Source organism: Gymnoscopelus microlampas, assembly GCF_963454915.1.
Source record: "Gymnoscopelus microlampas genome assembly, chromosome: 22".
Classification (NCBI taxonomy): Eukaryota; Metazoa; Chordata; class Actinopteri; order Myctophiformes; family Myctophidae; genus Gymnoscopelus; species Gymnoscopelus microlampas.
The window spans coordinates 13,870,902-13,897,932 of record NC_139959.1 but is presented as its reverse complement, the minus strand read 5'-3'; the positions used below and the strand labels follow the sequence as shown (position 1 = coordinate 13,897,932).

Genomic DNA, 27,031 nt, shown 5'->3' with positions numbered 1-27,031 from the left:
AAAATGGGGATAATTGCAGAGAAAAAACAAGTCATAATCACTGCTGTAATGTCTGCTGTCCACGGTGAACCGAAAGCTACAGTCCCAGGGCTATGGATGACTGCAGAGCTCTCTCTCTGCTGCGGCTAACCCCTGTTAGCCATGGTAGGTGGTGGGTCTGTCCCAGTGCTGGTCCAGTGTTTCTCTACTAGCCGGTCTCTCTCTTCGGCCCGGACGTTTCATCACCTCTGACGAGCCAGGACGCAGCCACGGCTCCGTGGCAACCGTCTCCACGGAGACACGCCTTTCAAGGGCAGAGCGGATAGAGCGCAGAGATAAGATGTCCTCGTCATCACCCAATACCCCATCTGGACAATACAGATGTTCATGTGTCACACATACTTCTATTATGCAGTCACAGACATCCAAACATCAAGCTATTGGAAATCAAAGAATAATTATAGTAGCATTCTGGGTGCTGGCATAAGAGTAACAACAGTATAAAGGCCTTTGCAGACGGGGTGCGATTTTTCGCACGGAAAAAAACGGACAATATCATTTTTTAAATGAACACATGGTTCTCTATGACCTCATGCACACCGGCTCCGAATTTGCTGTGCGGCAAGTGGCTGCGGTGATGTGTTTTTTTCAATCGAACCCAGTTCGATTTTGTGCGTCATTTCGCGTGCGGTAAAAACTGAACGACTAATCGCACCCTGTCTGCAAAGGCCTTAACATATGTGTTTTTTTAAAGAATTAGACATAAAGATTTTAAAAGACAATAAATGTACTCCGAAATGTATTTTGAAATAATGGAAAGTCATGTGAGCCGGAACCTGGTGTTATACAAGCAAAGAGCCCACCTGAATATGTCACAATGTGAAATGCTTTGTTCGCTCCAGTGCTTTACGGTATAATAATTCCTTGGTGTGAGGACCAGGGTTCGAATCCAACCCACATGTTTTGCCTATCTACTTTCTCTCTGGCCTTGGGTTCCTGTCTCTTCTACACTGTCACTGACCTTTCCGAAATAAAGCATAAAAAGCCAAAAATAAGTTAAACTTGAAGACTCCTGAAGTGCCCCGGAATGCTTGAAGGTTGAGCGCTATATTCTCTATACTAATCTGTTAAAGTAGGCGACAGTTAGATCCTATTGAACTATTTGCATTACATAGTGTTTTGCTCATTTAGTGCTCAGGTTAATGCAATCCTAAACGCACAAAGCACTAAATGATTGCTCTGACCTGATCTGAAGTCATGGTTCTTGTCATAAAGGTCCAGTCTCCTAATGCGGTGCTGGTTGTGGGCCCTGACCCTTTCCACATTCAGACTGCTCACTGACTCAAGGGACTGGGCATCTGGCTGGATCTCATACTCCCTCTCAGCAGAAGGTCTGATCACCTCCTGGAGACCATGATGGAAACAAAACAGTGATGAAAGTCCATGAAAGTTTCATTATTATTATTATGATACTAGCAAGTCTCAAATGACATAACTGATGGACTTGTTGGACTGTTGCCCCAAGACAGCCAATAGAAGGCCATACTACAGCTCTGGTGGTGAAGTGATATAGTAAATAATATAAGTTACATACTTCAGGGTAGTCTGTCTTCTGGAGAGGTATGTGTCTCTCCCTGTCCTCTGCCGAGTGCTGAGGAGACCTCTGCTTATGAGCCGGATTTAAACGAGCATCACTTCTGTAGTTATCTGACAAAACACAAAAAGATAAATCGTCATCATTACAAACATGTCAGTATCATGTCAGTATTACAAACTTGGACCCAAAACCCATGTTAAAGTGTCTCTCTTCTAGATATCCATCTACTCAGCGTAGACTGTTAATGGAATGAATGGAGCTATTAAAGGGTATGAGCCTCGTTAGCTTTGAACATTTCCCACCTGGCCCCTCAAACTTTGCCAATTCACCACCCTAAAGTTGGCATAGGCTCACCTAGCAATAGCAGCAGCTGTGTGGGCAAGATGGTCTGTCATGTGCCACGTTTACCCTGGCACAGACTCACTTAGCATCCCATTCCCTTCCCCTTTCTTGGCTAGCAAATTATATCATTGCAGTTCTATGACTGTGCCAAATGTAGCCAAAATTCCAAGAGACAGAGGTGCACACACCCTGAGCTGTGTGCAGGGAGAGCTCAGTTCCCACATTGCAGTGAGCAATACTGTGTTCATAACTGAGCAGTAAAAGCAGAATGGCAGCAGTCTTTAAAGAGTGCACCATGTTTAGCCAAGCTTACCAATGAAAACACTCTCAGACTCTCTCTGGCAAGCAGCAGCATGCGTGTTCCTCTGGGGAGAAGAGACAGACAAGAACCAATAAAACATGTTGAATTGAAAAAGAGAGTGGTCCCAATAAAATATGCTGAACTGGAAAAGAGAGTAGAGTAGTCCATTCTAAATCTATTTGCCCAGCCTGAGCATTGAAACATTACAGAACAAGGAACACAGTGAACAAAACACTTACAGGACCAAGGTGCTTCTGTTGCTGCCTGATGTTTTCTGTGGAGAAAAGACAATGACGCAAATAACAAAATACAAAATGGAAGTGTGTGTGTGTGTGTGTGTGTGTGTGTGTGTGTGTGTGTGTGTGTGTGTGTGTGTGCGTGCGTGCGTGCGTGCGTGCGTGCGTGCGTGCGTGCGTGTGTTAGGCCACTGACCTCCCTCATCTGTCCTCATGTTCTTGATTCGTCTCTGCTGCTCACGGAGCAGAGCTTGTTGTTGAATATCCAGACTGTGCTCATCACTGGGGGGTTCGGGGTACACGTAACGCACCTCCTCGCGAGACTCAGTGTCTACACACACACACACACACACACACACACACACACACACACAACCCTGCCTCAGTGACTGTTTCCGATCACATCACATGCACTACCACTGATGCATCAATAATGCTTGTGTGTACATTAGAGGTGTAGAGATGGACACACTGGTAGTGGATTTCCTCAGGCATGGCAGGTCAGTCATCGGCCACTCAATCACAAAAAAAAGGAAATGAAAGCTAAAGCCAGGGGGCTGGCAGATCAGATCTTATGTGGAGACTGAAACAGAAAACCCAACAGTAAACGTATATGGCAAGATAGCATCTAATCGCTCCTATCCCGGCTTTTTCAGCATCCTCTCTCCCATCCGTGCCCAGCCTGAAACAACCGCCTGGCAGTGACTCAGCAACTCTGCAGCCTGACTGCGCTGCGGCCCTGATAAGGACTGAACGGACAGAATTGATCTGATGCAGTCTGTGAGGCTCCCACACTTTAATGTGAGCCGCTACATTACCAGGGAATATTGTACTTTTCCTTCAAGATGGTGTCTGAAATACCTGACCAAAAAATAAAAGAGAGATACAGTATAGTATACTTGAGTTGACAAGTAGCTAATTTTCACAATATTATTATTATTATTATCATTAACCATATGAACCCTATTCTGGGGCTAACATTCAGCAAAAATAGTAGAACTACAAGCTGTGAGCTTGTAGATGGCTTGTTTTGGCGAAGAGATTTGGTGTTGTAGATTCTACACTAAATCTCTTCTTAAGGGAAAAAAAGGAGGGGGCTTAGTATAGACTCCTGGGGGCAATGAAGTATAGTAGACCTACAGTCAGAGATGGGTGCAAAAATACAGCAAACTATTTATGGATTATGTAGTAATGTAGTTATCACAAAAGTAAACTATCTTTAATGCATAAGGAAATTTCCATGAGGCTTCATTCACTAGTTGAGGCAAGGTGATATTAAGTCTGTCAAAAGACCCGCCCTACTCTGCCTCTCATGTTCTGAGGGCGGGTAAGCCAATCAGAGTCGGAGAGAATCTGAAAGTGTCTTGATACAAATGACATCTGATTTGTTTCCATCCCAGCCAAATACAAATTACAAAATACAAGTATTTGAAATACGTATTTAAAATACTGCCCATCTCTGCCTACATACACTACAGTAGTGTTTAAGTGGTTAAAATCATGGTCATTCTCTGTGCAAACACATTACCTCCTTCCTTTGCATTGTATTCTGTCACAACTGGCGCCCATTTTTATTGTTCCCCACATTTTGCTATAGTTTTGGAAGTTGCACGTTTCTCTCTACAGCCTTGTATTAAGCCAGTCTGGGAAACGGTCCAATGCCATTTCCTTTGTTGCTGCCTTGTGCTGTGTGTACAGGGCCAAACTGTCTGTCACTGATGGAGGAGCTTTATGATGAGCCACCCATGACCTCATGAGATTAATGTCACTGTGGAGAGACAGAGGCTTGATGAGGGGGGTGGGGGGTCCCGGGGGCGGAGGGATGGGGTGCCTGGTGACCATACTGTATGCTCCTTGTGAGTGAGGGCCCGAGTTCAAATCCAATCATGTTATGTCTTTGGGTGTCTTTCTCTGCCCTAAGTTTCCTGTGTCTCTACACTACAGTCTACACTCTCCTATCTAAAATAAACAAGACTGACATGAAATGTCATTTAGAGCTTGGCTACCAATATAAAGAAAACAAGTGCATCTGTGTCTATACTGTCTTACGTAAAAAACAACGTCCCTGTCCTCAAACCAACAGCACATTTGAGATCCATGAGTTGAGTTAACGATGGGGTTGAGTTTAGCTCAAATGTGGAGGACTTGAGCAGGCGTACTAGGGTTTCAGACGATAGAAGGACGTGCAGTAGCGTTTTAAATGCGGAAGTCCTGCAATCCTAGATTTGACCACCAGGTGGCGGCAGGTTGTTGATGACTTGTATTGATGTGTTAATATTCTATGCTCTGTTGATGAATTGAATACATAGGACCACAATGGAAACAAGTCCCTGGGAACTGGGAGTACTTCCTTCCTCAAAAGTACAGTTTCTTCTTAATATGAACACATTGCTGTATTGTTTTAACAATGCATTTATAAAAGCCCATAACTCTCTGAAACCACCCAATGAATGTAGCTACTGACTTGCTTGTTGAAGCACTATGCTACAGACACAAAGCCTATAGAAAGTTCTATAAAATCTTCAGCATTGAAATGCGATCTAATCAACAAAAAGCACTGCCATTGTGATTTTCATTTATTTGTTCTTGGGCTGAAGATCAATCCAGCTGCATTAAAAGCCTTTCACAGGCACAATAAGGCGGTGTTTAACTTAATAATTACGGCTAGATAAGACGTAATAATGTCCCTATCTAGCTGTAATGTCAGGTATGCGTCTGTTACGGCCCTATATGGCCATAGTGGTTGTGTGTCTAACCCTCTGTCAGTAGTTTCAGTGCTGCATGATGAATGAAGGTGGGAGTGGCCTAGGAGATTGGAGGAGTGGCGTGGAGATTGGGGCTCACCTGGACTTCATTCCCCAAATCAAACAGCCAGTATAAAGGGCTGGAAAGAACAATCCATATGCTTTTTTTACCATTGCAACACCACATGCTGCGGATCCCTTTTTGCTTTAGTTAGCTAGTGTTTAGTAGGTCTGTAGGCTGTGTGCCATACCTTCCGGCTTAGTGCGGAAGGCACCTTTAATACTGAGTGTTTAAAGTATAGACAATTCTAATATAAGCTATTTCTTAATTACATCCCAAACCTTTTCCTGAGTACCTCTGAACAGGGAAGCTGGTAGGGGTGTGCCACCATTTTCTTTGTTCCCCCTTTGATCCCCGTTTTTCTTAGGTAGGGGCCGGGGGTTTAGATTGCACTTTTTGTTTGGGTGTAGTTTCGATTGTTTTCTTTTCAGGTAGGGTTGTTCTGGCTTTGGCAACCCTGACGTTCTTGCTTTCCCTGTTTGTTTATCCCTTGTGAATTTAAGTTGATTAATAAACTGTACACTTTTTTGGTTGACCCTGACTTTGTTTGAAATATGTTGTGCTTTTATATCCTCTAGACCTTATAAGGTCGTAACAGCGTCCATCACCATTATGATTCAGATTCACTTTTTTGTCACTTAGATGCACTTTTTAGGTACATACATGTGAAAAACTTACGCTCGGAAGCTCCAATTCAATAAAACATGATAAAACAACCTAAAAACACACAATAAACAAACGCAGGGCAAGAATATCAGTCAAAGAAATGGTGCATAGTGCAGAGTACACACTTTATCATCGATTGCCCCGGGTAAATTTGTCATTTCAGTCGAGTAGTTTTTATACAGTACATCCACTGTTGAGAGTGTTTATTGTGAGTGGTTTCCTCAAGCAAATCTACTTTGTTACTGTCCTCCACTGTATGGAAGGAGGTGGTTGTATTTTGTGATGTCATGCATATAGTGGCATGACATGGTCTCCTTTCGACAGACATATACATAATCCTGTAAAACAGGATCAGTCATAACCTGAGACCGTTTCTATTCAGTTTATCAGCTCCTTTCTGACGGACCTGAGGGGAGTTAATTTACTTTGGGATTTTATTTCACCTTAGTCAGAAGCTCAGCAGTTGACCAGCAACATTGGATAACTGTTGTATTTCTGACTGTCTTAAAGTTGAGTGAACGTTTCATTGTTCTGTATCATATTATTCATCAGCTATTGTATTGATAGACAATAGCCAGAATGGGTGCCACAGTAAAAAATACTCCTCTAAGAAAATATTTATGTCACGGCACATTTCACAGAAACAAATATGTGACTTTACCTCTGTATTTCAGCTGGTTGAACTCCCTGAGGTTTTGTGTGTTGACATGTGCATGGCCAGAGTGGGCTCTCCTGGTTGCCCCCTGGGCAGCACGCATCCGCGCCAACTCAAACATGTCCACCTTTGGACGGCCTCTTCGCCTGGGAAAAACGAAACGGTAAGACTGTATATGGTCGTGTCTATAATGCATTACAAGCTTTACTTACTTTATTTGTTTATTTACGTGGGAAGTGCACATTAATGAACATTCAATACATCTACAAGCATTCAATCAATTGAACATGATCTCATGTAAACATGCCGGATTTAGCTAGAAGCTCATTTCCATCCGTAGTCTCACAAGCGCATTTATAATGCATTCTAATACTTATTAACACTTGTTATAAATGTTTATAATTATGCATTATGCACAACCTATATTATAAGTGCTGGTCGCCAACTTAAAAGTTGTGTCAGTGCATTATAATCACATTTATAATGCATTTATAATGCACTTATAAGGCTTCATAACACTCGCTATAAATGCGTATAATTATACATAACTTATAACAAAGACACTTTATAACTGACTGAGTTAGGGTAGTTATAATGTTCCGCTGAACGTATAATGCATAATGACCACACATTGTGCTTTATGATGCGTTATGAATACACATTATAATGCAAAATGGGTGTCAACGTCTACGGTCCAGTAACATTGATGGTCTGATGAGTCACAGTAGACCACACCCAGCGCTTGCTACAGCATACACAATAAAATCCTCAGTGTTCATTTAACTGCAAGCGGGTCAAAATTGATCGAAAACTCCATTTGGGATTTTATTGTATACATGACCCCCCAATGCTGTGCATGCCCTGGTGAGCCTGGATGAGTTTCATTCAAGAAGGAATTAAGAATCTATTGATGAAGCTAGTGGTAAAATCACAGAAAAACCACAACACCGGGCATGTGGAGGTCAATCACATCCCTGTGGTTTTCTCAGTCATACAGCGTGGAGGTTTCTGCCGAAGCAGTTTACTCTGAAACCACAGGGAAGCCCTGAGGCTGGCACCGGTTCAAAGGCATTTCTTCACTGACTTGTAGTCGACCTGTTTGTATGTAAGTAGGCCGTGTTTTTGTTACGCGCATGGTTGACATCAGGAATCTCATAATTATATTCCATAGGCCTATAAGGTGACTCTGCCATGAAGGTACAGTAATGCACTAAACCCGAGTCCCTGAAGCAAGCAAGTCAGAGCAGATATTATGGGAAGATGACCTGGGTCATATTAGTATATTCATTAGCGAAAAACCCTTTCAGGCAGCAATAGAACATTTTCAAAAACTCCCATTCAAGTAGACCAGAACCAGCTCTGTGCGTCTCCGCCTAATGAGCAAGACCTTGGGCCGTATTCACTGAACTGAGACCAGCTAAGGCAGCGTGCTGCTAATTGAAAATGTAAGTATATCTCTTCCTGTTCTTTAAACAGGAAGCATATGATACAAGATTCTCCCTCTTCTAGAACAGTCACGTAAGGGGAGTAGTGAAAGTTGTGCTTACCTGGTGGGAAGAGGTGTGTCCGTCTCCTCGCCATCCGTCTGACCCAGCTGACCCTCCAGTCGTCTGTGCTCACTCCTCAGGTGCTTGCGCAAGGTTGACAACTCACCGAGTACTCCCCGCTGGTCCTCTGATGGAGGGAGGGGGGGGATAGGAAGAAGGGAAGCGACAAAAGAACAGAAATGTTAGTCTAGTAGTGGCTAAATAGTGGCTTCGCATTTTCTGTCCTCTACACTCAATATTGCCCTACTGTCTGAGAGCAATAGCTCCCCATTTTAGTGGTTGAAACACGCATGGAAACGTTCATTTCCACTGGAGTGTGCAACCACACTCGTAGACGGTCTCACCTTTGGCTCTGAGTTGGTTTCTCCTGGCAGGAACAGGTGGAGAGGGCGGCACCGACGATGTCGACAGCTCCTGAGACATTTATATGTATTTATAATTATTACAGATTATTACGAGGATTGTGAGAGAACGAAATGAGTGTTTAAATTGTGTAGAATACAAGAATGAGAGTGAGCTCACACGCAAACGTATTTGTGAGGTTGGATTGTTTTTTTGTTTTGTTTCTGTGTTGCAGTAACTCACAGACATGGGCCTAGAGGACAGCTGGCTGATGGCAGAGGGGGGCCTGGAGGCCTGGTGCTTCTTCTGCAGAGCTGGGACAGGAGGAGAAGGCTCCCTCCGCAGCTACATGGTAGGGAGAGCCATCTTGATTGTCAGAAACGTTGAAAGGGAAACGAAGAAGCTGCCGGTAACGGGCTTCAGAATCACTCACCTGCGCCAGCCTCTCCCGTTTCTCCTCGTTCTCACGCTGCAGTCTCAGCACCTCCTTCTGCCTCTCTTCCTTCTGTCTCTCTTCCTCCTCCCTCATCCTCCTCTTCTCCTCCTCCCCTTGATGCTCGTCTGCTTGACGCATCATGGTTTTGTTAGTCTGTTTTCGCTACAGAGAGAGAGAGAGGACACAGAAAGAGAGGGAACCATCACTGCTGTAGGACATTGGTTCTCAAACTTTATCATGTCAAGGACCCCCAAAATGATATGTATCTGACCGCGGACCCCCATCTCAAATATTTTGTTCCAGGGACCCCCAGAAGCAAAGATTTGAGCAACAAATGTTGGCTTAAATATATATATATATTCAAAGATTTGCACACATTTTCACGATTTTTCAAAAATAGCAGATCTACAAGCTCATTGCGCGGCACTCGGTGCCGCGCTATGAGCTTGTATATCTGCTATTTTTGAATAGCCAAAGTATAAAAGGTCATAATTATTGTGATGCTATATTCACATATTTTGATGGGTACCCCCTGGAACCCCCTCAAGTACCCCTGGGGGTCCCCGGACCCCACTTTGAGAACCAATGCTGTAGGAGCTGTGCTGAGAGATGAACTGAACTGAACCATGAAGCCGCTCTCCTCAGTTCCTTCTAAGAACTTGTGGAAATGCTGCCTCCTCCCTCGTCTGATCTCCTCCTCCAGACAAAATATCATACTCCTCTGGTGCCAGTCTGGATGGAGAAACTCCTCACCTCCATCTTCTTCTTCCTGTTCTCCTGCTCCGCCTCGTACTCCCGCAGCATGCGGGCTCTGTCCTCCGCCAGCCTCCTGTCCTCCCTCTCCTCGTCTGCCTGGATGCGCTCCCTCTCCTCCACCTGCTTTCGCCTCTTCTCTTCAATCTGTCCACAGCGACACACACAAATACAATTAACCTGTGTTTTAGTTGATCCCTCCCTCACCCACATGTCAAACCTGAGGCCACTTCATATTGATGGATGAGGCTCAGTTATCCACTTAAACCCTATATACTTTTGTTGACCTGGGTCCCCCAGGGCTCTATAGTTGGTCCCGTCCTTGTTTTTCCTTCTACACCAATCCCTGAATGTTCGCCCCAGAATAGGGACGCAAGGGTTCAAGTGTTTATCTCTACCTGCTGTTTCAGGAAGTCCTTGTAAGTGTCCTGCTCGTGGAGCTGCTGTGGCGTGGGCTGAGCATTGAACACGTTACCACGGGCAAACGGAGATGGACGGCCTGCTGAAGATGAACCAAAGCAGAGTGAAACAGAAATTCAACCACTGGCGATGAAGAGTAATGTACTGCACTATTGACCATAATCACACGGTGGCCATTTTGCTCTTATTTACGTCATACCCAACAACGTGTGAATAAGACGTGTGAATATTGTCAGTGGATTTATGGCATAAACATACGCACAAACGTAATGTTCAGAGTGATGGACGTTATGGACACCAAGAAGAAGAACAGTGATGACAACCTGATATCTGATAGGAGGGAGCCCTGTCCTCAACTCGAGGAGTGTGAACGTTCCTCGCCGCAGGGCCGTCTGGCTCTCTCCTGTCCCGGGACTGAGGGTTCATGTACGCTGTCTCGTTGATCTTGTGCATTTGTTTCAGGTCACCTGAGGGCATTGGAGACTCTTTATTTTACTACCTTCAGATAATCGTTCTGGTTACGTCTTTAGTTGAAAGCACCGTCACACGAAAGTAGTATAAAATGTGGCGTCAATGTATGAATGCACTGTAGGCGATGGCAAAAAAAGAGAAAATTATAGCAAACACACTGATGAGGTTTCCTCTGTGGTCCTTAATAGGAGCGCCGCCTCCTCCTCTCCCCCAGGGGTCGTACGCCTTCATGTCGGCCTCAATCTTGGCGTCGTACCGCTCTCTCTCCTGTCTATCTCTTCTTCTGCGCTCCTCGCTGTCTTTGATCTGGGACGCAAAGGAAGATATAGGCGTCTCGCTTCAGAACACTTACAGTACCTAAACCAACTCGCTAACCTTAGATTCATAGCTTTTAAGTAAGGACTTTGACAGCACTACCCCCCCCCCCTTCACATCTACTAAATGCTAATGTTCCAGCCATGCAGAATAGATGTGATTGTGTACCTGCTGTCTAAGTTCTTCTTGGTAAGTCTGAGCCTTCTCTCTGGTGTGCTTGGTTTTCTCCCCAGGCAGCAGCACCCCATTAGACAGGGAAGATGCGTCATGCTGGATGGTTGCTCTAAAGACAGATATAAAGTCTCACTTATACTTAGTTGCATGCTGGTGTCATGCTCAGTAAATAGCAGATCTAAAAGCTCACCACGGGTCACGAATGTGACACGTGTTGAGCTTGTATATCTGCTATCTACTGCATGCAACACTAGCATGCAACCAAGTATAAATGAGACTTAATGCAGCTGTAATAAGTCATGGTACATGTTTGTGTACAGCAGTGAACACAACATGCTAATGTTAGGTCTGGACGCCCCCTACTGGCAGAAAGACAGAATTGAGGGGGGGGGGGGGGGGGGGGGAGTAGTCAGGCACTTTCTGTTTAGGCGATTTGTAATTGCAATGGCATGCAAGTGTGTACATTTAGCATTGTTATCTAAATTAATCCAATTCAATATAAGTCTATTAAGTTCAGGTAGGGAAACAGACACTGACCCATGGCTGTCATTAGGTCCATGGGGTGGTGCCATTCCTCCAACAGGTGTTCCTCCTAATGGGAGATGAGTAGAAAAAACAAATCAACTTAGCTTCCCCTAGATCTGTTGTGAGCTTGCAGATCTGCTATTTTTGACAAAGGGATTTGGTGTGTAGAGGGAAAAAAGCAGAGGACCTAGTATACAGTGGTGGAAAAAGTACTCACATTGTTTATTACAAATTTACTTGAGTAAAAGTAGAACATATTCATTATGCAGAATGTCCCATTTCAAGTTTTCAAATGTATAAAATGTATACAAATCTTTTGAAAATAGCAGATCTACAAGCTCACAATGCGTCGCATCGTGGCGCATTGTGAGCTTGTTGATTGGCTATTTTCAAATGGCCGAATTGTATATAGGGCTGAAGTGGTTGTTTTGTATAAATAATCAAAATCTACAAAGTAACTAATAACTAAAGTTTTCAAATAATTGTAGGGGAGTAAAAGTACAATATTTGCCTCTGAGCTGTAGTGGAGTAGAAGTAAAAGTACTGAAAATTGGAAATACTCCAGTAAAGTAAAAGTACCTCAAAATCGTACTTAAGTACAGTACTTGAATACATGTACTTAGTTGGATGCTCAGCTGCATTTTTGCTCATTGAGCTTGATTCTGGCAACAAAAAAATGGGGAATGAAAATAAATGCAACCAAATGGTGGAAGCCCGATTCTTCAGCATCTGCATATCCACTTAAACCAGTCAAATCAGTGCTGTGGTCAAATGAGATTCATGAATGGCTGTGCCAAAATCCTCTTGGCCATCGATCGGGGTGAAATAGTGGCTTGATGATAAATGGTAATAGGTCTCTATGGGATCTGAGGGGGTTATTTAAAGCCCACTGGATTACTCCCATCTGTACATTAAATTACCACACACTACAAAGTCAATGTGAAAGCACTGAATCATCAGAAAAAGTATTTCATAGGAAAGAAGTAGTGCACTGTGTATATGAATATATGATTCCTGTTGTGCAAATCAATAAATCAATCAATGACAGTATGACAAATCTGTCTCATTTAAAGTAAGACTTCATTTCACACAGTTACTATGGTCCAACATCCTTCCATGCCCAGAGTTTAATTGTTTTGGCTGAAACAGGACATGAATGTCAAATATTTAGCCAATCTTTAGCTAAGTACAGTGTGTGCAATTTATGGCCAAAACAAATTACCAAGTGGTGTTCAGTGGTGAAGCCCCAAACGTTATACAGGCTGGCTGCTTGTGCACATGCAGGCCTATGTACTCTAGCCTCATTTGACCAAATGGAAATAATGATCTGTATAAATACTTCACCAATAAATAAATAAACAAGAGTGCTTCACAAGAACAACGATGGTGTAACTAACTTTTCCCCCTTTTTTACATAGATTACAACCAAACTTCCATGCTCTTTATAGGTTTCAGTGTTACTGCACCACTTTTATGGCCAAATGTGGTTCTGTTTCATGATGTAATGCATGTAGTGGCATGAGATGTGACTGGTTTGCTTTTAAGGGTCAGCTATACCTACATACATACATACAGCCAGTCATACAAACAAAACCTGTCTATTGGCTTGGTCAATGGTCACACCCTAAAAAGGGGTGTGATATTACAGCATATACGTATACTGACTGTAGGGCATGTATGGATCCAGTGGATTTCTTGCGCCATAGTAGTAATAGGCCTCATCGTAAGGAGTCCTGTATGCATCCGTTAGAGTGGGGGGCCTGGGAGGAGGAATATTGGCAAGTCTGAAAACCAAAAATACAAAACAATGCATAAACAAACTTTCTATAAAATCAGACACCTAAATCAATAGATCATCAATTGATAGTTAATTGAAATTAACTATAAAGCCAATGAATGGGGAAATTAAGATACCTTGGTGCTACCATCTCTCCTAATGTGTTTGAGAGGCTCCTGTGGAAGTCTTCATTAAAAGAGGACAGTCCAGGGACCCCCAGCCCCACCCCCATCCCTAAACCCGCCGCTGTCCTTCCAGTGTTGTGACCGAGGGCAATGCTGTAGTCCAGGGCTGAAGAGGGGAAGGTCACAGGAGGTTTGTCTGGGGGACCCGAGCCCACTGGTGGCTTGTCGTCCTGGGTTCTTGCCGTGGTCCCCAAGGCGTCCATGCCTACCCCTGGCCTATAGGGAACATCCCGTCTCCAGCCCGTATACTCACGGTTAACTGCCCCAAACTGCTTTATGCGGTCAGGCTAGATGAAATGACACAATATGTAGAAAAGAAAAGAATATGTTTCTAATGAAAACAGAAATGTGCACATGAATACAAATTGCTATGCAAGGTGCCATGTCATCAATAGAATACTATCAACTGAATTATGATCTTGCAAAAACAATTTGTGTGAAATGTAACAAGTGTTGATAGCGAGTGACAAGACAAGGCTTGAATGAAAATAATGAAAACACAAAACAGCTCAGAGATAAAATGGCAAACACACAAAGAGGCCACATCAACACGTGTCTGAAAAAGTTTTCATATCAAAACGTGACATGAAGTGATGCAACAAAATGTATCTTCCACTGTATCAAATGCAACAGCAAAATGAATGAATGATACACAACAAGAAGGGATTTTTAGTACTTTGCACTCTGCTCTGCTTTACCTTCTTCTCAGGGTCTACAGCCCCAGTGGCAGCAACTCTCAAATCAAGTTCCTTTTCCCTGGGGGGGAGGGAGGGAGGGGGGGGGGGACAAAACAATATAATACAAAATAATATCTTCTTTAAAAACACTGTCTACTCCCTCTGAAACTAAAGCAGAATCTAAAGTATATGAAGTATCATATTCAACTCTTCACAATACAAGACCATTTCGGGGAGGACAAATGGCTGATCAAATCAGTGCAGGTTAGGAGAAAAAATACAGGCTGATTCAGGCTTCTCAGAATCCCCTCACGTATTTTATCTCGTTTAACTGATGTCACCTTGTGTATGCTGATACTCACTTCCTTTTGTTTCTTTGCCCTTCAGCCATTTGTTCCAGCAGCTCCTGCCTGTAGCGCTCCTTTCTCATCTGAGAGGCCGAATTCCTTTCCGTTGCCCCTGCATCATAGCACAAAACCACAAGATGCTAGCATATTGTTGCGGAGAAGGTATGAAGAAGATGCATCTGAAAACTGTAATTTATGAGAGTTGGTCCTACCGATCAGGAGTCCGGTGGTGAATTCAGCTGTGTCCTTGTTGGCAGCAGACCTGGATCTCTCTGTGGTCCTCATGCTGTCTGGCATTTGTGCGCTGTTACACACAAATAGACAGTCAAGAGTCTGAGACAGTCCAATCCGCCTGGCAAATCAACGACAGCATGCTCTATGAAGCTAGCAGGTTATCAATCTGTTTCCCCTTGAGCCACACCCCCATAAGCCTTGTGCACCAGCGCTTCACATCACACACTATCACAAATCACAGTCTGCCCCCCCCCAGAGCCTTCCACCCAGTGGCCTAGAAACAGGGAGGAGAGCCTCCAAGTCAAATCGATGCAGCTTGTCTGATGGAACCGTGGTGAGTAATTGTCTACTTGGAGCTGACCCAAGGCGTACTCTCAATCAGAGAGAACAGTCCTCCATATTAAAAGCTTATTGATGAGGCGGCTCAATTTGCAGGCAAACTAATTGCATAAACCGGAAGCAAAGATACAATATAATCAGGTAGGAAAACAAAGTGCTCAAAGGCACTAAATGCATGACTGCTATTAAGAGTAATTATGTTGTCTTATTATTTTCCTGTTTTTGGCTCCATTCAATCAATACTGCCTTAATCAATAGAGAAAGGAATGCTTCAAAGGAATGCTAATCCCATTTGTTTAATAGCGGGGTGACCAGTATACAGTACTATACATGGGGTTTGTTCTTGCTGACTGTGACTTCCTAATCCTGTCTTCGTTGTCCTCCTCACAAACACCAGGCGGGGCATACACTTCCTTTGTGTCTGGAAGAACTCTGACACAGAAAGACAAAGCAGATGAAAGCAATATGAAATATGATTAACACATGTGATAATATGACCCTAGCCTAGCAGGAGGGTGGCTGTCAAAAAAAACTCTAGGATTACACCTCACCTGTCAGCTCTGTGCTGCTGGATTCTCACTGTGTGTCCAGGCTCTCTGATGTTTCCGTTTTGCGCTCTCTGGTGATTCAACTCCAGCTCCTCATCATCCTCATCTGTGTTCTGCCCCGCCTCGGAGCTATAGTCCACCCTGAGCCCTCTGAGCCTCCTTGGCTCGCCCTCCCAGACCTCCCGGGGATTGTTCAGTCTGTGAATTTGCCACTGCCTTCGCCTCTGAGGGTTCTGTGTTCCCGTTCCAGTCCCTGCTGCCTTGGTCTGAGTGATTGCATCCCTCGTAAACGGGAGCTGCTCCTTGTGTGTTGGCTGTAGCACGCTTGGCTGGACCTCAGTAATCGGCAGCAGAGGAATTGGAGAAGAAGAGTGTGGAGCGTCCAACACCTGAACCTGTAGAGATATGAATGTGCAGAGCGATGGTGGAGCATATTCAATTATGGAACACAAACCTATGAAAAACAGGAAGTCTTTTTTACTTCTACCTGAGAGGCAACAGGGGATGTTTGTCTTAAACGTCTCAGTCCAGCTTGTCTCTTGAGGAAGAGGTTGTATTCCGTATTTCTCTCCTCTCTCAGTTGCTCCTGGTGACAGAACACAAATTCAAAGCTGTTTGTCTCTGGGGTTCCTCGTGACTCAGTGGATGACTCACGTGCACACAGTATACAGTACATTCACAATATTGAGTGTTTGAAAGTGACGCATATCTTTCTTTATCCACTGATTACTTAATGAAGCAGAAACATAAGTAGAAACCGATTCCAAAATAGCTATACATCACCACTCTCAATTTGAGAAAACATGACAATCAAAGTGACAACAAAAGACAGCTGTATTCAGCACCTTATTCTACCGTCCATACCTGTCACACAGTATTATTTTAGATCCATTCATGACTCCATCAAGCCACTGATATGTCTTACAATTGAACAACATTTGGTTAGCTACGCCAAGACAAGAGTTGAGACACTTGCCTGTCTTTTTTCTAGCAAATGTAAACTAAAGCAGTTGCTATGTGACGCAAGGAAATGCGATCAACTTTTTACATCAGCTCAAGCTGAGGTATGACATATGACTAAAGGGTGGAACACTGATGGCCATGGAAACCACGTGTTTACCCATGCATGCACAACACAGTTAAAACACACACAGGCACATAAACACACATCATTTCATAATTGTGTTTTTGGTGTTTTATAATCTAAGGGATTAAGATAAAATATATAACACACACACACACACACACACACACACACACACACACACACACACACACACACACACACACACACACACACACACACACACACCTTAGCAAATCTTCTCTCATCAATAGGTAGGGAGAGACTCCGGGGCTGTGGGCCAGGCCCTCCACCTTTTAGAACTTCTTTCTGGAAGAGGAATATTAAAATAAGTATCATAGTCATGGATGTGTGAGACCTTACCGTAATTATCATTCAATTTCAAGTTCAAATTCTAAACTATTAATAGGGTATTAATCATACCCTGCGTGATTGCTTAATCTGACCTTTGTAACATAACATCTGAAGTCCTGACGGAGTTCTTCTTGGAGTCTGTGCTTCTTCCTTTCATATTCTGCTCCCAGTTGTGAAATTAGGCCACAACCTGATAGAAAAAAAAACAAATTAACAAAATTAGCTCACATTATACCAAAAAGGTGGCATCTGATTAATATGACAGACATGTGTACCACACCTCTGCCTCCTGTTGAAGCTGAAAGAGATGCAGCTGCTGTGTTTCTTGTGTCTTCAGCCCTCGTCTACAATGGATACAAATACATGATGATGCTAATATTATACAACAATTGATGTCATTAACTTTTCTAATAACAAAAAGGATGTCATCAAAGTGATTCATGGTGCCAGGACAAAAGCCTCTTCTTGAATGCCAGTAAAACCAAAAAGACGATTGAGGATTTCTGTACGCAACGTCAGAGGACATACAACGGTGTACATCACTGTGGACAGCGTCTCCCCACCTGTGCCACCTCAGAAAGCTGAGACGATTCAAAGTCTCACAGAACACCCTGTAATCCTTCTATGCTCATCTATAACTCAAGAGCGTTCTGATGATGGGGGCTCTGGTACATCTCCTGCACATGATTTACATGTCTGGACTGTGTCTTGCTTAGAATGACTGCAGCTCAGCATTTTAAACTATATACCTTGGCCAGCCTTCTGCTGCAAGTGTATATATCATGTAGACTAGTGGTTCTCAAAGTGGATTCCAGGGACTCTCCGGGTTCCTTTAGGGGGGTCTAAATGGACCCTTACAAGTCTGTAACTCTGACAGTGTACAAATGGAACCAAATGGACCCGTCAGAGTTAAGGGGAGACCTTGAAATGTAAAAGTTTGAGAACCATTCCTGTAGTGTAGTCTGTACAATGATCGTTTTTGCACACCCTGTAAATTATACACTTGATATTTATTTACAGGGCAGGTGTTTATTACAGGGCAGGTGTTTAGCATATGTCACTTACACACACGCACGCACGCACGCACGCACGCACGCACGCACGCACGCACGCACACACACACACACACACACACACACACACACACACACACACACACACACACACACACACACACACACACACACACACACAAATCTCTTGAATCTTGAATAAAACTATGCATAGTAGTACCTTGATCTCCAGATATGGTGGGTCACTGTACTGTAATGCATTTACTTCACGTTCCTCCAAAACGTCCATCTTCATCCATGCTGTTATTATTCAATCATTAAATGATCAAAGCAAAAGATATGGCTTGCAGATACCCAGTGTTAACCATGGCTGTGTTGTTAAAAGAGGATACTGGATAGAATGATAGCTACATGGCTGAATTATTTGGTGTTTGGTTTAGAGGAGCCAACACGACACAAGCATCAGCACGTTGCTAAGGGCGACCACAACACCAACCAAGTATCGCGTGGCCAGCACTCAAATCTCGCTCTACGAATGAGAGAGAGAGAGAGAGAGAGAGAGAGAGAGAGAGAGAGAGAGAGAGAGAGAGAGAGAGAGAGAGAGAGAGAGAGAGAGAGAGAGAGAGAGAGAGAGAGAGAGAAGACCAAACAAACACAATACATAACAGCTAATGTGTTACTCGACACAGTGTACACAGATGGTATTGCAAAGTTAACGAGTAATATGCAATATATTTATAAAGTAATTTTCAAATGTTCTAATTAAAGGGTAAGACCACTTTGGTAGAGGTTTGGGTTGTGTAGTTACCTTGCCATGATGTAACTCCAAAAGTGGGCAAGAAAAAAAAAATGCTCCATTGATTAGAAATTGATAATTCAAAATATGCTCCTCATTGACTTACATGTTACAGTAAAACAGCTCTCAAAGTCACTCTTTTAACATGTAAATGAACCCAAACAAAGTTGATTCAGACAATATAGAGCATTACCAAACCCAGTACTGTTTTCTTTTTTAATAAAAATGTCAACTTCCTGTTGATTTTACTATTTGGAGATCTGGATCCGGATCCGCCGATCCAGTCCGGGTTTTCTACTTATTAAAAATGGCAAAATCAACAGGAAGTTGACATTTTTATTTAAAAAAAAAAGTACTGGGTACTTTGGAGTTACATCATGGCAAGGTAAATACACAACCCAAACCTCTACCAAAGTGGTCTTGCCCTTTAAAACCTTCCACGATGATCATTGTCTTTCTACAAACAGCCACTAGATGTCAGTGTCGTTCCTGTTTGTTCTTTGCGCTCTACTTCGGACTAAACCATACTTTTATTGGGGGTGTTCTGTTTCCAACTAACCGTTAAAATAGTCTAGAAGAATATCATATTGTTGAAAAATAATCTCTCAAATAAATTAATCAAACGTAACAAACGTTGGATGTTAGATTTTTCCAGAGAGGTACAATCAGACATTTCCACACCTATAAGGCAACATAAACATCCATACCGGCCATGGTTGGTTGGTATGGTATTATCCACTGTCACCGGTGTTGCCATGACTGCTTACTATAAGTGACTTTGGGCTTGTTTTTCCTGTAAAGTTGCTTGTAAATATTGGTAATTGCGGGTTGTGTTTTTTGGGGCTTGTTCCTAAGTGAAGTTGCTTATTTTGGGCATGTTCCCTATATGTTGTTTAAACCAGTGTCAAACATTTTAATGTCAAGGACCATGGACCCCCAAATTAATATGTATTTGTGCCAGGGACCAGTTGTTAAAATATTCCAAAATGTTCAATTTTTCCCCACGATTTAAAGAAAAAATGCAGATCTATAAGCTCGTAGAGCTTGTAGATCGGCTATTTTCAAACAGCCAATGCTTGGTTAAATGGTTTAAAGTGCTCATGATGTGGCCAATGGTTGCTTCTTTTGGGCTTGTTTTCATAGACCTGGTTGCTTATTTCTCTCGCAAAAATCTGGCAACACTGACTGTCATGGCTTCCTGAACTAGTGTATATTTGACTCTGTTGTTATGGTAGATATTGACATCTTGAGAGAGAACATTTAATAACCAACTTAAATCTAGCGGTCAAGGGGTTTTACGAGTCATATAGTTGTATTATTGTGTTTATTATCAGCATGGCAGGGTCCAGTGTGGCTCAGAAGACATGGGAGATGTCCAACAGCATGAATGAGGTCCAGAGCATTGATGAGATCTACAAATATGACAAAAAGCAGCAGCAAGAGATCCTCGCAGCAAAGCCCTGGACAAAGGAGTGAGTTTTATTACATGTGATTCAATGGAGAGATGTTTCCCCTCTTATTCACTATATGGATTGTATGGATCCTTGCTTGTTTTGTAACGTGGTCATGGCAGCTTAGCTAGCAAGCTACATGCTACAGCTACCACTCTTCAACAGTGGTGTAAAGTAACTAGTACATGTACTCAAGTACTGCGCTTGTTAAGTACAATGTTGAGGTATTTTTACTTAATGGAGTACTTCCAGCCAATTTCTACTCCACTACATCTTAGAGCATTGGTTCTCAAAGTGAGGTCCGGGGACCCCCAGGGGTACTTGAGGGGATACCAGGGGGTCCCCAGCTAAATGATTTATAGGAACCAAATGGACCCTTATGGATCTGTAACTCTCAGAGTTAAATTGACATTGATTTTACAATATGAATTGGGGTCTCAGAGATAGAAATGCCATTAAATGTGGGTCCGTAGCCTAATGCATGTCTAACTGGGGGGGGCCTTAAATTACAATGATTGAGAATCACTGTAATTACTACAGTAATTAGTAGTACTGTAATTACTGCTAGAGCCGTAAAAATCTTCCCTTATGGGGGTCCCCTAATAAGTGTCAATTTGGGGGTTGACCTTGACATGAAAAAGTTTGAGAACCACTGTCTTGGGAATGAATTGTGCTTTTACTCCACTACAATTATTTGAAAACTTTAGTTAGTTACTTTGCAGATTTAGATTTTTATTGTAATGCATACATATATAACTACTTCAACACTTTAAATACTTCGGCTATTTGAAAATAGCAGATCTACAAGCTCATAAGGCATTGCGATGTGACGTATTTTGAGCTTGTAGATCTGCTATTTTCAAAAGATTTCTATACATTTTTGAAAACTTGTGAAATGGGACATTCTGCCTAACTTTAACTTTTAGTACTTTAATAATATTTTGATGCCAACGCTTTTGTACTTTTAGTCAAGTACATTTTGAATATCAGACTTTTACTTGAAACAGTATTTCTACCTTGTGGTATGGTAAAATGTGAGTACTTCTTCCAACACTGCTCTTCAACAACATTGTTAAATCCCCCAGTCTGTGTTAACTAGTATAATGTTGGATGGGTTCCAAGGTATAAAAAAAAAACAAGCTAATACGCTGTAAGGTAACAGGTATGTTATATATTGTAAGTGTAATCTCTAATGATTTCACATTGTTTTCATGCTCATCCACAGCCATCACTATTTCAAATACTGCAAGGTCTCAGCGTTGGCCCTGTTGAAGATGGTGATGCATGCCAGGTCAGGAGGCAACCTGGAGGTGATGGGTCTGATGCTGGGGAAGGTGGACGGTGAGACCATGATCATCATGGACAGCTTCGCCTTGCCAGTGGAAGGCACAGAGACCCGGGTGAACGCTCAGGCTGCAGCCTATGAATACATGGCTGCCTACATTGAAAATGCCAAACAGGTGGGGTCCTCCAAGGGCCAGCTTGCACTTTGGGTTTAATTGTTCAGTTAAATATACATTTCAGTTTGTCCGTTTATTATTATTATTATATATTTTTTGTACTTTTGCTTTAGTATGTGGTGAAATTGATTCTTAACATGCAAGTCAACATCTAGTATTAGTTTTTCAGTACCAACCAACTATAAATTGATCCATCAGGTTGGGCGTCTAGAGAACGCTATTGGCTGGTACCACAGTCACCCGGGCTACGGATGCTGGCTCTCCGGCATAGATGTCAGCACTCAGATGCTCAACCAGCAGTTTCAGGAGCCTTTCGTAGCCGTTGTGGTAAGTTCCGAAAAATATTGATCCTTTTTACATTTTTAGTCAGAAGTTCAGAGTCTCGTTGTTCAGATTTCTCAATTTAGAAAGGCAAGATCTTTTCTTTCCAAGTTTGAGGACTGAAATTCATGCATGAGTAACTGAGCAAGACGTAATCAGGTTTAGGCGTCCTCTCCAGGGTTGTTGATGTATGGTTGTAGGCTTCCCTGAAGTACAGGCAAATATTTGGCTTTTGTAACCGTATATAGTATTTACATTTCACTGGTTTTTCAGAGCTTAAATGCCATGGGCATCATATAATTAAGTGTGTATTTTCAGCACACTGGCAGCCACAGTAAGGGGGGGGAAGTTGCAGTGGTGGTGGTCGAGCTGTGGTCGTCTCTTGAGGTTTATATGACCCTTGACTGCCTTTTCCTGTTCTACTGTATTTTCCTCCCTGTAGATCGACCCCACTCGGACCATATCGGCAGGGAAAGTCAACCTTGGCGCCTTCAGAACCTACCCGAAGGTATCAGTATTTTATTTACATCAGCCTGATAGTCACAAATTAATTTTCAATTACCCTATTGTATAACATAACTTATTATTTTATTTTCTAAATGTAGTCTTTTAATGTTATTACATATAAATCTTATAATATATTGGTTATGAGAAATGGATATTACAAGAAAATTAATTGTAAGAAAACAAAATCTGAAACGATCAGTTTCTCTGCTTAAATCTCAGCATTTTTTTCTTTGGGTCTTTAGGGCTACAAACCTCCGGATGAAGGACCGTCAGAATATCAGACAATCCCCTTGAACAAGATTGAAGACTTCGGTGTGCACTGTAAACAGTCAGTGTTGATCATTCATCTACATTCTTACGCTAATATCTCCACTTATATATTGGAGATATTTTGACTATTTTAACTATTTACAGTATTTGCAATATTTTAATGCACATCCCTTTTAATGCACTTCCCTTTTCTACTGTAAAACTGATTTTATCTTGATAATAAGTTTGCTTTTCTTTTCTTTGTTTAGGTATTATGCCTTGGAGGTAACTTACTTCAAGTCCTCCCTTGACAGAAAACTCCTGGAGCTCCTTTGGAATAAATACTGGGTCAATACCCTAAGTTCTTCAAGTCTTCTTACGGTATGCAGGCGATAAAAAATTACAGTTGTGATTCTTTTAACATAAATGTTTTTGTATAAATAGTTAATCGACTTTAACTAAAATACATTTCTGACCCCCTGTCTTTGATGTACATATTGTTGGGACTACGGATAAAAATGTGCATCCTTGCTAACTCCGACGTATTTAGACTGCATTCAAATTCTACGATTTTGCTGCTGTGTTCATGAATATGTATTGCCCCGCCCAAATAAACCAATTAAGTACACATATATAGGTACATATACTGTATATAGGGTGACCATATATTCAGCCCCTCAAGCCGGGACCCTTAAATCAATGCGCACGTTCGTCGTGCACGCGTGCACCCATTCATGCACGTCCATGCACGCTTACATGTACAGTATACGCACCATTGGTGTTGCATACAGGCAACGACGGATTGACAAACATCAGCCTTGGCGTTGAATTCAGACACGCAATGCATTCGTTGATGTTTTCTGATTGGGTTAGTTAGGTGAACATGTTTAGCATGAAAAGAACATGATAAACCTCTACGCAATGCAACCACTGAAAACAAGTATTAATATTGTAATTCTGGTGAAAACCGTGACAATTTTGTAATGAATGTTAAAAACCAAGACATAGTGTTTTAGAGATATTTGTCAGGACTAGGGACACGCAGCTTTAAATCGGGACAATCCCGGCCAAACCGGGATATCTGGTCACTCTACATTATAGCCTAATGATGTAGCCTTTTTCATAAAAGTCTGCCGTTTATAATATTATATATCCAGCCATTCTCAACCGGTGGGCCGCAGCCCACTGGTGGGTCTCAGAGGAATCTAAGCAGAATATTTAGTTTGATCATTGCAGCAGCTACCAGCAAAATATCAATACTTTTCAGTTCAGAATGCCCCTTATTTATCTTATATATAATATTTACATTTATTTTGGTCTGTGGGCTTGACACATACCCAGGTGGGCCTTAAGTTACAAAAGATGAAGAACCCCTATGAATTGGGTGTACCATAAGCGTTGTGCCGAGGGGGATACATATTAATTAAATGCAGGGCTAACCCCAGACTGAGATGCAGAGAGATGCTGCTGATGTTTTCCGTGGATCATCTCTCTTTTCACCAATACATTCTTGAGATTGAAAGCCCCTCATGTGAATTCCCATTGTGGATGCAGTCGCTCTGTCCGAGCTTGACTGAACAGCCTAAATGGACATCAGGCTTATCCAAACAGTCGGCTCTTGGTGTTCACTTCTGGATGAAGATGAATTGACGGCATGTCAAGAACGGGCTGCTCTATTGGTGAAGGGCTTTGTCAGTTGCTACACTGTCACCGCATTTAAGGCCCATGTGTCATTGTGTCGTCTTTATCTTTTGCACTGAAAACATGGCCTCACCTTAAGCAAACTTTTTGTTGGGGGGGCGAGTTCTTTTCACTGCAACTTTGCATACCAATTATGTCCAAAACCAGTTTGGCATATTTGTTGCCAATCTACAAAATCCTTTAGTCGTGATAAAACAAAAAACTTGTGTGTGTGTGACAGACCTACTGTATGCCATGATTTTGTGAATGTGCCGTTAATATTTGTGTCCTTGTATGCTCTCCTTTATTTGGACATAAATAAATTGCTAAAATTTGCACGCATTCCGTTGTACCTTCAGAACTCAGACTACACTACAGGCCAGGTGTTTGACCTGTCTGAGAAGCTAGAGCAGTCAGAGGCCCAGCTGGGCAGAGGGAGCTTCATGCTGGGTCTGGACACACACGATAGGAAGTCTGAGGACAAGCTGGCCAAAGCAACAAGAGACAGGTAAAAGCTCACAGCTACATCACACTTCGGACTTTCATTTAACCCTTAGAGCTATTACTATATATACTATTTTGTATACTATTTTGTAAAATATATTAATTTGGGGGCAATATAAAAAGTGATTTAATAGTCAAACTGTCATCATTGCTCCCCGCTTATATTGTACAGCTTGCTGATAAAATGATGGATGGTATTGTTTTTCATTATTGTCAGTCTGTTCATCTTTGACCTTGCACCATACATCATTAGATATTTTACTGTGTGACATATTGTCTCAATTGAATTCATATGAAAGATTTAGTCCATGTTAAGGATAACCTAAAACCAATGTGAGTCCCGACCTATTGTTTTACTTGCTTCAAGTTCAGAGAAAAATTACTTTCATCTTAAAATGGCATTACTGCCACTATTCTGAATATGTCTTTATTTGATGTGGCCCTCTGTTGTGGAAATGAAATACTCTACAACAGCTATGTGTCCTAATTGACATCTCAATATCTTTTAAGGGCCTATTTGTTTTCTAGTTTTTCTAATTGTATTATGTTTTTTCCTGTCATGTAGATATCAAAACTAAAATGACACTTTTAAAGCATTTGTAGTTATGTTGTGCATCAATACAATAATATTTTAATTCTAATTTCCAAAGCTGCTGAAAAAACCCAAATCACATAAATTGTACTCAGAAATTTGATAGAATACTGTCTGCAACACAGACAGCTATTTAGTATGAATTATTTTAGCACCTATTGGTTGCTTGTGGAAGTCCACTGATATCTAGTGGATGTGGATGTCAAAACTGTCTTGTTTTATCGAGAGTCTGGTGAAACTAACCGGTACCTTTTTTTCCCCTTTACTTGGTATTTGTTTAGCTGCAAGACAACCATAGAGGCAATACATGGTCTGATGTGTCAAGTCATCAAGGACAAACTCTTCAATCAAATCAACACGTCTGGAAACTAAACCGGTCTACTAGCCAGTTTGAGTTCCCTCCTTGCAGTGTTGTCTGGTGCATTTCTTGCACTTACTGATGTGTGTTTTATCCATCAAGGTTAGCAGTATCTCTCATTTTTCTTTGGAGCACTTGTGTTTTAATTTTCTACTCCTATCCTTTAGCGTGAATGCTGTCATCCGAGTCAGGACACAAGAAAAAAACCAAAATAAAACATGGTGATAAAAAATAAGTACAATTTTTTTGAAATGTTATTACATGATTACTAAATAAAAGCATAATGACGCTACTGTATATGAACAAGAATGATGGTAATATGCAACATAACTACTGTGGCAGCAAAAAAGTGAAATCCTTTCTCTAGTGGAGGGCTATAAATGATTTTTTCTAAATATTCTAAAGACATTATTCCCATGGCCTGAAGCCCCATTGTGTACCTTTTTTAATATTTATTGTCTTTGGCTAAACTCGGGGTTATTATAGTAATTTGCAGCACAGCGCAAATCTTTAACAAAGACTGGGGGTTGCATTTATGCATTTATGCACAACCTAGCCTATCACCACTCAAGTCAGTCATTCAACTGTGGCCCGCCGTAACATTACATAATGGAACAACAAACTGAAACCTCTGCATTGGCTCAAACATAAACACTAGCTGCCATGTGCGGGACGTCTCTACGGAACAACTCCCGGCACAGGTTGTCTCTCACTGGTACACAGTGCGGCAGGGTCGCCTGCACGTCGGGTTGCGGCGCGGCAGTGATGCAGCGCAGAAACGGGAGCTGTACACACTGGAGTCTATTCACCCGGCATGTCTGCTCTCCATCGAAGCAGACACTTGCCGAGTCTGCCTTTTCTTACACGCCGGCGCTCTGACCCGGTTTCATGTCACAGCTTTTTTCCTGTCATGGTATTGTAATGGCTAAATGTATATTTTTTATGTCGTGTATTGCAGAGGAGAGATTCCCGGCGGGACTTCAGAGATGTC

At 42.2% G+C, this 27,031-nt stretch overlaps 2 protein-coding genes across 2 annotated transcripts; one reads left to right on the top strand and one right to left on the bottom strand.

Annotated features, from left to right (window-relative positions):
• Positions 1 to 135: 135 nt before the first annotated feature.
• cspp1a (centrosome and spindle pole associated protein 1a) lies at positions 136 to 18,411 on the bottom strand (the record flags this gene model as incomplete). Its single annotated transcript, XM_084048099.1, has 30 exons — positions 136 to 347; positions 1,224 to 1,383; positions 1,574 to 1,686; positions 2,232 to 2,283; positions 2,459 to 2,493; positions 2,652 to 2,786; positions 6,588 to 6,727; positions 7,273 to 7,326; positions 8,129 to 8,255; positions 8,473 to 8,542; positions 8,714 to 8,815; positions 8,904 to 8,987; positions 9,660 to 9,806; positions 10,058 to 10,161; positions 10,403 to 10,546; positions 10,709 to 10,856; positions 11,034 to 11,148; positions 11,577 to 11,631; positions 13,230 to 13,348; positions 13,479 to 13,813; positions 14,225 to 14,282; positions 14,566 to 14,662; positions 14,763 to 14,854; positions 15,475 to 15,555; positions 15,675 to 16,066; positions 16,159 to 16,257; positions 16,984 to 17,064; positions 17,202 to 17,299; positions 17,390 to 17,453; positions 18,343 to 18,411. 30 exons carry the CDS (start codon positions 18,409 to 18,411, stop codon positions 136 to 138), a joined length of 3,582 nt encoding a protein of 1,193 aa, XP_083904225.1.
• A 1,685-nt stretch (positions 18,412 to 20,096) lies between these two features.
• cops5 (COP9 signalosome subunit 5) lies at positions 20,097 to 26,275 on the top strand. The gene is made up of 8 exons (XM_084049217.1): positions 20,097 to 20,390; positions 21,595 to 21,829; positions 22,028 to 22,156; positions 22,593 to 22,658; positions 22,900 to 22,985; positions 23,176 to 23,287; positions 24,946 to 25,094; positions 25,964 to 26,275. Exons 1-8 carry the CDS (start codon positions 20,254 to 20,256, stop codon positions 26,052 to 26,054), a joined length of 1,005 nt encoding a protein of 334 aa, XP_083905343.1. The 5' UTR covers positions 20,097 to 20,253; the 3' UTR covers positions 26,055 to 26,275.
• Positions 26,276 to 27,031: the final 756 nt, after the last annotated feature.